Consider the following 15,056-nt stretch of genomic DNA (forward strand, 5'->3'; position numbering starts at 1 on the left):
GGCCCACAATGATGGTGCTCCCACGACGAACTGTCTGGTGGATTACCAAGCTGGTAAAAATGTCGAACCACTGTCGTATCGATGATCACACGTCGAGCTGACCGTCTCCAATGTCAATGGTGATTACACGCCGAACGGGCGGTAAATATAAAATATAATAAATGTCAGGCTTGAACTGCACGTCGTAGTTATAAAAAAAATGGACAAAGACTTAAAAACGTTAAAAGACACGAACATGTGCTTTTGAACGGAGCTGCTCATAGGTCATAAGAACAAAAACAAAACCCGCGGAACATACATGTGATTTCAACGGCTTGGTAAAGCATTATATTCGACCATATGGCAACGACGCCACGAGCGGCGGCGCCGTCGGCGGCAACCAGTTGGTCAGTGCCGCCAACATTCCGAACTGGAAGTCGGGGCACGTACGGGGCGCGAACATACTCCCCCTTGTGATACAAGGGTGTATCACAACAGTGGCAAGCTAGCCCTGGTCCGGAGCTGGAACTGGAGATGAAGTTGTTGAGTGTAGACACAGCTTCATGACATCAGGCACATGTGGGGGGGAGACATTTTTTTTTTTTTTTTGAGCAAAATCAACACATAATCATGTCATGTGGAACAATAACATGGTTAAAACAAGTTATGTTTATAAACACAATTTAACAATATACAATATAACTTTCACAAACTTAATAGCAAGTGACAAAATTTAACAAACAAGTTAAAAAAAAAAAAAACAAATGAACAAATAAAATATACAATGTATATAACAGATTACAAAATGTAAGAAACTAAATACAAAACAATGTATGAAACAAAATATAAAACAATGTATGAATTATATTACCCCATCCATTGAGGCGGAGAACACAAGTGTCAACCACGGTCAGGAACGATAATGACACATCACATTGACACTAATTTTCATACATTGTTGTTATACAAGATAGGTAAAGGATTATGGATCATTAACAGGAAGCGGAACTATCTTCACCACAGGTCTCGTGACTAGGCCCTGAGTAGTCATAATCTTAACCACCCTTACCACCCCATCTGGGCCTGGAAGGAGTTCATGAACTCGTCCCAATTTCCAAACAAGTGGAGAAGAAGATTGGTCCTTGAGTATGACCAATTCACCCAACTTGATGTTTTCCTGGTCAACTGCCCAACGCCCTCGCATCTGTAGGGAGTTCAAGTATTCGCCAGACCACCTGCGCCAGTAAGCCTGGTACAGCTGATGGAGGAGCTTCCAACGCTGCTTAAGGTTAGTCGAGCCGACTGGAACCTCAGCTTCAGGTACAGCACGCAGTGGTTTACCAATCAAGAAATGTCCAGGCGTTAAGCATTCCAAATCATTAGGATCATTAGACATAGGTGTCAGTGGTCTAGAGTTTAAGGCTGACTCCACCCTACACAAAATGGTTACAAACTCCTCTAAAGTCAAAACATGGTTACCTACTACCCGGACTAACAAGTGCTTGGTCGAGCGGACCGCAGCCTCCCAGAGACCCCCGAAATGAGGAGCACTTGGCGGATTAAAGTGCCATGAACAAACCGATGAGGAACTGATCTGTTCCCGGTTTTTCGGATCATTGACAAGGTTGGACAACTTTCTAGCCGCTCCCACAAAATTTGTTCCACAGTCTGAATACACAGAGGTAGGTAACCCTCTGCGTGAGACAAACCTGTCAAAAGCTGCTAAAAAGGCATCAGTGGTCAAATCGGTAACCACCTCAAGGTGAACTGCCTTGGTAACCATGCAGACAAATACGGCAATATAGATCTTATATTGTCGTGCTTTGCGTAGACTAGTTTCTGCCATAGTTAAGGGCCCTGCATAATCAATTCCTACACAACTAAAGGGTCGGCTCTGCTGTACTCTAACCGCAGGCAGATCGGACATGATCGGTTGAGGATGTCGAGCCGATAACTTGGCACATGTTATGCACTGCCGTACTGCCCGACGAATAACATGGCGGTCCCCAATGATCCAGAATTGTCTACATATCAGAGCTGACATGAGACGATAGCCAGCATGACATGCATACAAATGCCAATGCCTGGCTATGAGCAAAGACAAATAAGAGTCCTTCGACAACAACATCGGAAACTTGCGTCGATCTGACAGCAGAGAGTGTCGAAGTCGCCCTCCTACGCGAATGACACCTTCATGATCTATGAACGGGGCTAATCGGGCCAACAATCGCGAGGAAATTACGTGTCCGGATGACAACTCTCGAAGCAACTGCGGAAAAGTGTGCGACTGGCTGGACCTTACAACTACCACAAGAGCTTCGTGATATTGTATGCTTGAAAAGAATTCGTCAACTGGTTGCTTCAGACATCTCTTGATGAAGCGACGCATACACATGACAATTCTCAACAGGCGGTGGAAGGATGAACACCTGGAAAACCATTCAACTGGCTCCCCCATGAGATTGACAACACAAGAAACAACTTCCTTAACTTCCGGGAGCTGTTCCGGAGAAATTAAAGAGATTTCAGAAGACCAATTCTCACCGAACTGGTGGAGAAAGGAAGGACCTTTCCAATATAGACTATACTGAGCTAGCTCACTTGGAAGCAGGCCCCGAGAACCACAGTCAGCTGGATTCATATCCGAACTGACATGAAACCACCGACATGACGGGAGCAACTTGTGAATCTGATAGAGTCGATTCGACACAAACACCTTGTATGCTACCTGAGGAGTATTTAACCAAGATAACACCACAGAAGAATCCGACCAAGCAAAAACATTACGGATCTGAATTTGAGCTGACAATGTGGTGTATATACGGTTCATCCAGCGAACGAGTAGGCCTGCCCCACACAGTTCCAAACGAGGAATTGTGGTAGATGTTGTAGGTGCCAACTTTGTCTTACAACCCAGCAAGTAAACTGTAACTTGGTGGGATTGGTCCGTTACTCGGAGATAAACAATAGCCGCAAAACCCTTGATGGACGCATCGCAGAACCCACATAAATCAAAGTGACAACCTGTCTGTACTCCCACAAACCGAGGGACACGTAACAAAGATATATGTTGAAGTTCGCTGACAAACTCAGCCCAACACTGCTCAATCTCTGGAGGTAACTGATCATCCCAAGATACACCGGTCTTCCACACGCATTGCATCAAATGTTTGGCATAAAATATTACCGGAGCCAGCAAACCAAGAGGATCAAAAATCCGAGCTATGATCGACAACATGCTACGCTTGGAAGAGACAAATTTAGCCGAACTGACATCATAATTGAAGGTATCTTCCTGAGGATCCCACTTCAAACCCAACACCTGAACTGGCAACGACGCATTATCATTAAATGGAAGAGGGCCAACTGCCTGATCTTCTGGAGGAATGTTCTTTAACAATTCAGGAGAGTTACTGGACCACTTCTTTAACTCCAAGCCGAACTGACTAAGGAGTGAAATGAGTTCATACTGTAGGGCCAAGGCATTGTCAACAGTATCTGCTCCTGTGCAGATGTCATCCACGTACGTTTGATGCAGGAGAGCTGACTGGACACGTGGGAACTGCTGGCCATCTGTGAGTGCTATCTCTCGAAGAACCCTGAGTGCTAAGTACGGAGCTGTACCCACACCATAAGTGACGGTATTCAGTTCGAACTCCTGAAGACGGTCATGAGGCGAAGGTCTCCAAAAAATATGCTGGTACCGGCGATGCTCTGGAATCAGTAAGATTTGCCGGTACATTTTACAAATGTCGGCAGTAAAAACTACACGGTGAGTTCTGAAACGGAGCAAAATCTCTACTATGTCCTGCTGGAGCTTAGGACCGACAAAAAGGGCATCATTTAGCGAAATGTTGGATGACGGTCGAGCTGACGCGTCAAACACCACGCGCAATTTTAACTTGCCCCCATCCATCTTGTACACGGCATGGTGTGGTATGAAATAGGTACCCGGAGTCTTGGCCACTGACATATGTCCCAGCGCTTCATAGTCAGCCATAAATTGCTGGTAAGCTTCATATAGGGGTTTGTCGCGTATGAGCTTACGCTCCAAACGTTCGAAGCGGGACACTGCTAGTGGACGAGAGCCAGAAAAGGTGTCTGCGGTCGGTGGGACACGGAATGGGAGTGGAACGACAAACCGACCCGAACTGTCTCGGTAAGCTTCCATATCAAATATCTCATCACACTTGCCCTCCTCTGTGGCAGACAGTGGAGCTTCTTCTGGTTCTTCAACCTGCCAGAATTTCTCAACCAGAGACCCAAGAGATGTGGTAAGAAGCGAAGTCACTGAGGATTGATGATGTTGGTTAGAAAGCACGTGTTGGTCAATTGGTCCGAGGAGGATCCATCCAAACATTGTTTCAAATGCTGTCGGAAGACCTGGACCCAGCTCTTCACGCTTGCTGCGAAGCACCTGGGGGAAGACATCAGCACCCAACAACAATTCAACCGGAGCGGGAGAATCAAACTGTGGATCAGCCAGAACTAGGTGGGAGCATTGATCCCTAACAGCGAGCGGCAATTGGACTGAAGGCATCACACCAGTGATAGTGGGTAAAATCCAGGCATAAAGTTCCAACATATGATTGCCCTCCAGCGACTGGATGCTGAGCTGCACCCGACCTTCAATGGACTGGACTAACTGCCCTACCAAACCAGCGACTGGAACTCTCCATGGTTCCTGACGTAGACCTAACCGGCTCACGCATGAAGTGGTAATAATGCTTATCTGGGAAGCTGGATCTACCAATGCCCGAACTGGCTGCAGACATCCTGCCACATCCTTCACATTAACTGTAGCTGTACCCAAGACAACGGATCTGAGACCTTGAGTACTGATAAGAGACACGGCAGGTGATTTAGGGGTCTTGGCATGAGAATTATCTCTATGTAACATATGATTATGACGACCATGACACATAGAACAAGACGCCTTACACTTGTTAGCCCAGTGGTTACTACCAAGACAAACCATGCACAAACGGTGCTTGCTGACTAGTAGGTAACGATCATCAATAGACATGTCTTTGAACTTGGGACATGACACCAAAGAATGTGGCTGGTTGCATTGAACGCACAATTGGGAACTATCACTAGGTTTGTTGGCAACCAAGGTTACAGGAGCCTTAGCGCCATGAAAAGGCTTCGAGCTTGAAGCTTTAAACCTAGCAGGATTACCTCTCGGTTCAATAGAGCCAGCCTTGGTGGAAGATCTAGCTGTCGGTGCACCCATAGATAACCCAGCGTTTTCCAACACTTCAATACGGTCCTTAATGAACTCTAAGAGACTATCAACCGTTGGAAAATCTGTAGTGTTATCTTGCTCAAACAATCGACGACTTGTTGATGGCAAACAGCGAACGGCTAATGCAAATAACAAGAATGAACCCAAATCTGGAATTTTAAGTGAACGCAAAAGGGCAATCTTCTCACTGAAGGTGTTCATAAAACTAATCAAAACAGCCGGCGACTCTAGGTGGTTGATAGGCGCACTGAACATATCACTCACTAACGCGGTGGCCAACTGTCGAGGCCTCTCATATCTATTGACCAATGTGGACCAGGCAAGCCCATAGGTTGAGTCAGAAACTGTAATGCCTTTGATAACGTCAGAAGGACCAGTCTGTAGGCAGCCTAACAAATAATAAAACTTTTCGATGTTAGTGAGCTCAGCATTACCATTAACAAGAATCAAGAACCGATCCCTAAAGTCAGGCCAGTTTTGGAGTCGACCATCAAAGGTAGGTAAAGGAATCTCGGGTAACCGTACACGGGATCCTGCCGGAACTAAATTAGAAATGGCCTTATCCAAGTTAACTACCGGGTTTGTTACTTCTTTAGTCTCATTCAACTTGCCTGCATGATCGATGGAACTATCACCCGAACTGGGTGTCGATCCACAACGTAGCTGACTGGCTAATGTCTTAGCGCTCACTAATGTAGATCTAACTTCCAACTCTACATTATTAGAAAAATCTCCTACCATGTCCAACTCAATCATAGCCTCAAGCACTGAATCATTTTCCACTAAGAACTTAGCCCAAAATTCATCAATGTCCTCAATGGCTAATAGAAACTTTTGACGGAAGGTAGGATCAGTCGATGCCTTTAAACCTAAACCATAAATGGCTTCAATCTGGCTAGCTGCAGCGTCCCGCTTAAGCATAGCACGCTGTTTGTTACGAGTGAAACGCTCTACATCACCCATTGTAACAATATAAATAAGAACACTTCACAAGGTAAGACTATGAACTATAATAACTAGTGAAGATGATTCAATGAGTTAAAAAATTAAACCAATATGTGAACAAAATATTATAAAGAAGGAATACTCAATAACACCACAATTGTGTAGTAACACTTAAAGAAACTTAGATATTTAAATAGAACAACAATTCATAAAACTATTGATAACTATCAACAATATTTAACAACAATAAAAAAAAGAAAGGGATAACCAACAAAATAACAATGTGTGGTTGAGCGCAACTAACAACTATGCAACCAACTAAATAGGAACAACAGCAATAACCAATTAAGTCTGAACAGAAGGCTACCGACTTAACATCAAAAATTAGTCCATAGCAATGACTAAATGATAATACAAGAACAATAAAATATTGAGATCCAAAGTCAACAGTAACAATATAACAAATACTTTATACAATAAATAATAAATTAAGATAAGTATTATAATAATGCCTACCAACACTTATCCGGGTAGCATGTAAACTGATATGACACCCAAGTACCTAGCTGGTCACGCTTAAACTATAATGAGATAGTAACAGGAACTAATGGTATAGGAGGTTGACAGGATTAGAGCTTAATACCTGTATAACAACAATGTACATACAATACTTCAATCCAGGTAGATGCTGTGCTTGTCTGTCTGAAACCACGCTCTGCTACCATATGTTTGCGCCACGACCGTTCCTACAGTGAGGTTGACACCCGTGACTCGCACCTCTCTGGATGTAGGTAATTTCAAACTAAATAAAATGCAATCTTTTAATTTATATTACAAACATTACTCAATATATTGAAGCTTACCAACTGGTACAAATACAATAAATAATAAATACATTACACAAACAAAAGTAATAAGGGGAAGGAACATGTGCCTAAGGCTGAGCTGCGAAGACGTTGATGATTGTGCTGAGCTGCGAATACGTTGGCGATGATGCTGAACTGCAATGGTGATACCAAGGAACTACAAGGCTGTAGATGGGGCCCACAATGATGGTGCTCCCACGACGAACTGTCTGGTGGATTACCAAGCTGGTAAAAATGTCGAACCACTGTCGTATCGATGATCACACGTCGAGCTGACCGTCTCCAATGTCAATGGTGATTACACGCCGAACGGGCGGTAAATATAAAATATAATAAATGTCAGGCTTGAACTGCACGTCGTAGTTATAAAAAAAATGGACAAAGACTTAAAAACGTTAAAAGACACGAACATGTGCTTTTGAACGGAGCTGCTCATAGGTCATAAGAACAAAAACAAAACCCGCGGAACATACATGTGATTTCAACGGCTTGGTAAAGCATTATATTCGACCATATGGCAACGACGCCACGAGCGGCGGCGCCGTCGGCGGCAACCAGTTGGTCAGTGCCGCCAACATTCCGAACTGGAAGTCGGGGCACGTACGGGGCGCGAACAATACCGTTTCATGCAGTAGAAATAAATCACATACCTATAACTTTTAAGTACTTATAGGTACCTACTTTCTATAAATTAAATTGAAGTTTAGGTTAAATAGATTATACTTGGTAGTTTGTAAGGTATTATTAATAAGTTGATACTTAATTGTTGTAATCCTGATTAACAGTATTGTAAAATACTTTTTTTAAAGTTTCTAAATATAGACACAGAAAAGTATTTAAAATACTTGTTTAAGTACTTATAAAGTTCAATCCAAATCAATAATTTTAAATTTTTTTCCCCAATACATTACCGGAACTTCTTGTAAATTACCTCGGCAAATAGGTTCTATCTGCAATGTAAATGAATACAAATACTATTTTGTTAAGTTTCATCTATTAGGTGATAATATACTTTAATATATTAATACTTTAACTTATTTATAAAATTTTTTATCAAATAGTTATAATATGTTTAAGAATTTCAGATGTTACATATTAGAATATATTTACTTATAATTATCAATCATGTAAAGTTAAAATTCAGCTATTTTACATATTTTAGCTACTAATATTATTTGATGAAATCATATTAATTCAAGGCTCTGCACCTGTTTACCCCGTATATCCAAAACCCTTAAACAACCCGAAAAAATGATGAAAACCGTAAACCCATATAACCCGATTGATTTTAATGACATACGTATAAACCCAAAACACCCAAATCCGAAATTAAGTTCTGGGTTTAACCCATACTCGTATAAAAAAGTATTACATTTTCAAGTGCCCTATGAATTTGTATGTATATTTCATGGAGAATTCAGTTTTTCATAATTGGGAAAACTGATCTATTGTTTTGATTGTGTTATTTTTAAATTTTTAATATAATATTATTATGTCCGTAGTGAAAATTGTTTTGTGTACGTTCATTTATATATTTTATTTATATTAAAAATTTTAATAATTAAAATGCCTTGAAAAAAATGTAGTGGTGTATATCAATATTTTAAACTAAATGTTGAGACTGGTAAGTATTTGTGTCAAGTTGAATCTTGCGACAGTGAAATATATCCTCATGCAAAGAATTGTGAACGACACTTGGAAAGCAAACATTATGAAGTTTACAATCAACATTTTCAAAAAGAAAAACCCCAACAAAGATCTATTGAACCAAATCATAATGACCACATTGAAGATATTCATACAAAGGTAAATTATAAATTTTAATTTAAAAAAATTAAATATAAAAATATACAAAATATTGAAAATAATTTATGTAAATACTAAATACTAAATAGTTATTAACTATTAAATTCATAAAATATTTTTATTTGTACTAATACTAGAATTGAACAACATAAATATGATACATACACTGCATACTGTGAATACTGTTTGTAATTGGTATAGAACATGAGTTTAAGGAACTAACCAACAGTAGTACTTATGACTTGAGGGATATTAAAATGTGTGAGTTATTTGAATTTAGTTTTTACGTTGTTGCTAGGTCTCTGCACCAGTTTCTTTTTAATCTTCTTGGCGGGTCTCCAGTTATGTTGGTAAAGTCAAGGGCTAGAGTCTGTGGAAGTCCATGCAGACATACGAATTTAATAACGAAGTGATGTGCCACAGTATTGGCTTAGTGATTGTACATGGGGACTGCCCATGCGAATTTCGATAAGTCGTCCTGTAATGTCTAGATAAATGCATTTCCCCTGGCCGACTTAGGTAATGAACCAACAATGTCCATGAATATTTTTTCAAAAGGGCGAGATGCAGTGGTCGTAACCACCATCGGCTCTTTGATTGTTCTGTTCGATTAGTTGTCTTGCTAAATTGGAAAACTGTACATGATAGGACGTAGTCTTTTTGTCATCAAAAAATGAAAAATATGTGAAATGCAAAACAATTTAGGATTAAACAAAGGAAATATACTTAAAATATGTGATACAAGATGGGTGTGCAAGTATAAAAATTGCATTGCAATGTTGAAAAATTACTCCAGCATTCTTAATATTCTTAACAATGAAATTGAGGAACAAATAGATAAAAATGTAGCACGTGCATTAGGTATCACTATAAACTTAAATAAAAAAAAAAATGTTAAATATTATATTTATAAAACTAAATAAATTAATGATTACGTTCACTTTTATGATTTATAGGTATTATAAGTTCTATTAATAAATTGAAATTTATAATAGTACTTCACATATTGAATGAAGTGTTATCCATTTTAAATGTTTTAAGTAATCAACTTCAATCTTAGTCTGCTACCTTGGGAACATCAAGTAATTTAATTCAAAGAGTAATTTCTACTTTTGATAATGAAGAGTTTAAGGTTTGGGAACAAGTTAACCCATCACCGGTCGCGCGGGGTAAATAATCTCCAAGTTTATTCATAAGTACGTGTTTTTCCGTAATTATCTGTAATATAGTTTCGTAATAATTACGATTAGCTTATCAAAATCACATCATAATTCGATAATGACATTTACTTCATCGAAAACTATTTTAGTTTGTTCGGTGCATGCGAGTCGAGAACAATTTATTTGTTTGGACAATATTTACCCCGCGCGACTGAAGATTATTTTATTATTTTACATTTTTTTTCAATTTAATTTTCTCTTAATTATTATTATAAAAAACATGGACGAAATTGAGAGACGGCGGATTGAGTGTCTATTAGAAAGCACAGAAGAAGATGATTTATTAGGAGGCTTTTCAAGTGATGATAATGATAATAATACACCAACATATGAACCTCATGACCAAAATACGGATACAGAACAGTCAATTTCTAGTGCAAGTTCTATCGGAAATATTTCTAATTAATCAGATTCTGAATATTCGTACCATGAATCTGACGATGATTTACCTATATCTATGAGACGCAAATTTTTTATTGGAAAAGACGGAACAAAATGGAATAGAAAACCAAATGTTCGTGTAAGAATCACGAATTATAATAAAGTTACAGAAAAATCAGGAGTTAAACTTATAGCTAAAAGTGCAAAAACAATTTTGGAGTGTTGGATGCTATTTTTTTCAAATGATATGTTAGAGCATATAGTAAAAATGACGAATATATATATTGAAAAAGTTCGACCTAATTACAATAGAGAAAGAGATGCTTCGGAAACATGTGTTCGCGAAATCAAAGCACTTTTGGGCATATTATATTATTATATACAATTGGTAAGTTAATTTTTTTCAAAAAAATTTAAAAATTGTTTATCATTTATTATTTTATTTTAGGAGCAATAAAATGTAATCATAGATCCACTGAGGATCTTTGGAAAATAGATGGGTGTGGAGTAGATATTTTAGCATGTGTTATGTCGGAGCATAGATTCCGTTTTTTACTTCGTTATATACGATTTGATGATATCCGAGGAAGGGAAAAAAATTGATAATATGACTCATATTCGACATAATATATTTGATTTATTTGTAAATAATTGTAAAAATACATATACTGTTTCCGAATACTGCACGATTGACGAAAAATTACAATCATTCAGAGGTCATTGTTCTTTTAGAGTATATATATGCCAAATAAGCCCGCAAAATATGGACTAAAAATGTTTGCTTTAGTAGATAGTATTAATTATTACACACTCAATATCGAACTTTATGCTGGTAAACAACCAGATGGTCCATTTTTAGTTGATAATGCTGCATCTTGCGTTGTAAAACGATTAGCAAACCCAATTTTGAATACTGGTAGAAATATTACATTTGACAATTGGTTTACTAGTTTTCCATTAGCAGATTATTTACTCCAAAATAAAACAACTATGGTAGTCACAGTTCGAAAAAATAAAAGAGAAATTCCTCCCGAATTTCTCATTTCAAAAGGTCGTGACTTATATTCGTCATATTTTGGTTTTTCAAAAAATAAATCAATCGTGTCGTATAAAGCTAAATCAAATAAAATAGTTTTGATAGCTTCGACAATGCACAATGATAAGGCTATTGATATGAATACTGGAGAAAAATTATTAAAGCCAGAAATGATTACGTTTTACAATTCGACCAAAAGTGGTGTAGATACTATGGATTGGATGACTGAAAACTACAGTGTGGCAAGACATAGTGCTCGTTGGCCTCTTACAGTATTTTATTCTCTACTCAATATTGGAGGACTAAATTCAATGATTGTGTACCAAGAAAATACGCAAGTTAACACGTTTAGAATTTTTGAAATCATTGGGTAGGCAACTTATGGAGGATCAACTAAAGTACAGAATGACAATTAGCAGTCTGCCCAGAACACTAAAAACAAGACTTCAAAATTATGTTACGGTAGTAAAACATTTTTTTTTAAATTTATTTATATTATAGGTTGTAAGAGAAGTGCTCCCTCAAAAGTCGAGAAGTTCGAACCGATGTGCTTTTTGTGAAAGAGCGAAAGACAAAAAAACCACTAAAGTGTGCACCAATTGCATAAAGCCTATATGTAGAGATCACTTGATAGAAATTTGCCCAGATTGTTTTACATTATAATAGTATTGTATTACCTTACAGTTTTTATTATTTTTTAATTTTTATTCATAAAACTAAAGACCCATATGCAATTCAAATTGTATAATTATTTATGTATATTAATTATAAGTATTGTTAGTTATAAAGTACCAACTTAAAGTAATATTTTAAGTATATTTCATATTATGGAAAATTTTTACCCCGCGCGACCAAAAATAAAAAAAAATTACGCGACCAGTGACGGGTTAAGGAGTTTGAAAAATTGAACTACATAACATTGGAATCATCACACTCTGGTAAGAATTAATGATTTTAAAATGTCTTAAAAATAAGATATATTTTAATTTTAATACCTAAGTATTAATGTTTTTACTTTTACTTCCTTAGGAACAAAATCTAAATGTAAACGCTAAGAACCACATCACTTGCAGAACTATAAACTCGAGACCTCAACTGGAGTGCAAAGTGAGACAGAATATAGAACTATTGGCAATAAGCATTTGAAATTCATTTATTTTCAAATAATTGATGCTATTATTGTAAATTTAAAGTGCCGTTTTTCGAATGGGTTTCGTTGAAGCCAACTCATTAGACCAGTTTATAAAAATGGATTTTTATAAAGGTCAGTAAGTTATTCACTAACTAATGAATTAACTAAATAATAATAATTCATCCGACATTCATCGAATTCATAATAATTATAATTATTTAACAATCCTGTAAAGGTATAATATATCATTAGTAAAATATGTTAATCTTGAAAATAAAATAATCATATTATCATGATATAATTTCAGGATATTGTAAATATTGATTTAACATAATTGAAAACAGAAATGTTGCCGACAAGAAATTGTATACATAATAGAAATTTGGATTTTGATATACTTGGAATAAAGAAAGTGGTGGCTGAAAATGTTTTTCGAAATTTGTTTAAACTTATTCGAGTAGGATTAACGATTCCTATAAGCTCAGCTATAGTTGTGAAAGGTCTCTTTCGCTGATGCGCAGCATAAAAAATTGGCTAAGGACAAGCACGTGACAAGCCAAATTTACAGATTTATGAGTTATTAATATTGAAAGAGATCTTAGTACTAAAATTGATAAATATAAAATAATAAAGAACTAAAGTTTGTTTCCAAGACGTATATCTTTAATATAATAATTAAATAAATAAATAAAAATGTATTTACCTGTTTTTATATACCTTAAATTTGTGTTTTATCTTCTTTAGGGTTATTTTATTATAGGGGTCACTTCGGTTAACTTAAATCTAGCATCCCCATGCATTTACCCCAAATTGCGCCTATGAGTAGGTACTATACCATATATTTTATTAGTTGGTTATTAAATATATATTTTTTTAGTTATCACACGTCTTAATTTAAAAGTTTTTGAAATTGCTTCAATCCCTTTTTGTTTTGTTTAGTATATTAAATATTTTATGAAATTAGTTGAAAGTTATTCATTCATATTGAGTTATAATAATGACTGAGATAAAAGTACATCATTTTAAACATTATAGAAATCTTACTTTAATAGATTAGTTGTGTACAATTTTATAATAATTATTAATTTATTAAATCCTGAATAAAGAACAAGATATGAAATTCTTGACCATTTGTAAAAGATACCTCTCTGATGGTAATACCATAGTTACCTACTTAAATCATCATAATATCAAAAACCCACTCTTTATTTATACCTATAAAATCTGATAACTTATGAAAAATATACAGTTTGGTAAATAATAAAATTAATTTGTATACACAAGTTATTTATATTTTTTCAGTGCATAAATGCATGTGCATTTATGGTAATTTTTAACGCACAAATGACAAATGTATACATAGTCCAGTTACATTAGACATAAATATTCAATCTCTAATAGCTAGATAATTTAAAAAAATTTAATTATGTGAGATATTATCTAAATTAATTTATATGTGTATAATAATACACCTATAATAGATACATATTTTTAAAAGGTGCAAAAAGAATATAATACATTATATGTGTCATTATTGTAGTATCATCATGATAGCTGCATGCCCAATAACCATATAATACAAAACATTATAAAATTAATGTAATTATAAATTATATTGTTATAGTTGATATCTACTGTATGTTAGTTTCTTTTAAGCTGAAAACTGATGAATGTGTTTCATCAGTGATGACTGTTTAGTGGCCAATTTCGACAGACTCACACAAAGAATTGAAATTTTAAGTAATTTTACTTATAACTAGGGCTCAGAGGTTGAAGACTATAAAACAGTTAAAAATTACCCAAATAAAAATGCAGATTACAATTAATTGTAAACATTAATAAAAATACATTTTTTTTTAAAATTTTAAAATACATATTAAAGCTGTCAAATTACTCAAAAATTATTGCATTGTACTATTAGAGTAGGTATTTGTTGTTATCAAAATTAATGAACTATAATACTATAAGTAATATAAACATTTATATTTCAAAAAACGTCTCTACACGTCCACCAAAGTGAATATAAATAAGTAGGAAATAATAAAAACGATAATAAAAAATTTTCAAAAAATGACCTTTAAAACAATTGTGTAAAAAAGTTTAAAAAATGCAAAATTAAAATAAGTTGGTAAGATTTGTATGCTATTGAAATGATGTTTCAATTAAGAAAGCATTTCCTAAAATAAAAAAAAAAATGGATCAACTTCTAAGCCATAGTTATGACTTATTACACTAAATAAACAAGTTGATTTTAATTTATTTATAACAAACATGTTATATATAATATTACTATTATATGTATTGATTGAATAAATATTGAGTATCTGATAAAAAGAAATAAAAGATTTAATTTTTATTACGATTATTGGGTATTTATTGCTAATGTGAGAGCCTCTGGATCTATAAAAATTACTCATATTTTTTCTGTTTTGTATACACTTTT

General features: G+C 35.6%; 1 protein-coding gene across 1 annotated transcript; it reads right to left on the minus strand.

Annotated features, from left to right (window-relative positions):
• Positions 1-961: 961 nt before the first annotated feature.
• LOC149062531 (uncharacterized) lies at positions 962-6,190 on the minus strand. Its single transcript, XM_089215353.1, has one exon. The coding sequence runs from the start codon at positions 6,188-6,190 to the stop codon at positions 962-964; it is 5,229 nt and encodes a 1,742-aa protein (XP_089071479.1).
• Between the last annotated feature and the right edge of the window lie 8,866 nt (positions 6,191-15,056).

The sequence above is a fragment of the Diuraphis noxia genome, unplaced genomic scaffold, assembly GCF_037042655.1.
Source record: "Diuraphis noxia isolate RWA-SAM2 unplaced genomic scaffold, SU_Dnox_SAM2 contig0001, whole genome shotgun sequence".
Lineage (NCBI taxonomy): Eukaryota > Metazoa > Arthropoda > Insecta > Hemiptera > Aphididae > Diuraphis > Diuraphis noxia.

Excerpts from the sequence above, each read along its gene's own strand:
- LOC149062531 (XM_089215353.1), bottom strand. The coding sequence starts at position 6,190 with ATGGGTGATGTAGAGCGTTTCACTCGTAACAAACAGCGTGCTATGCTT.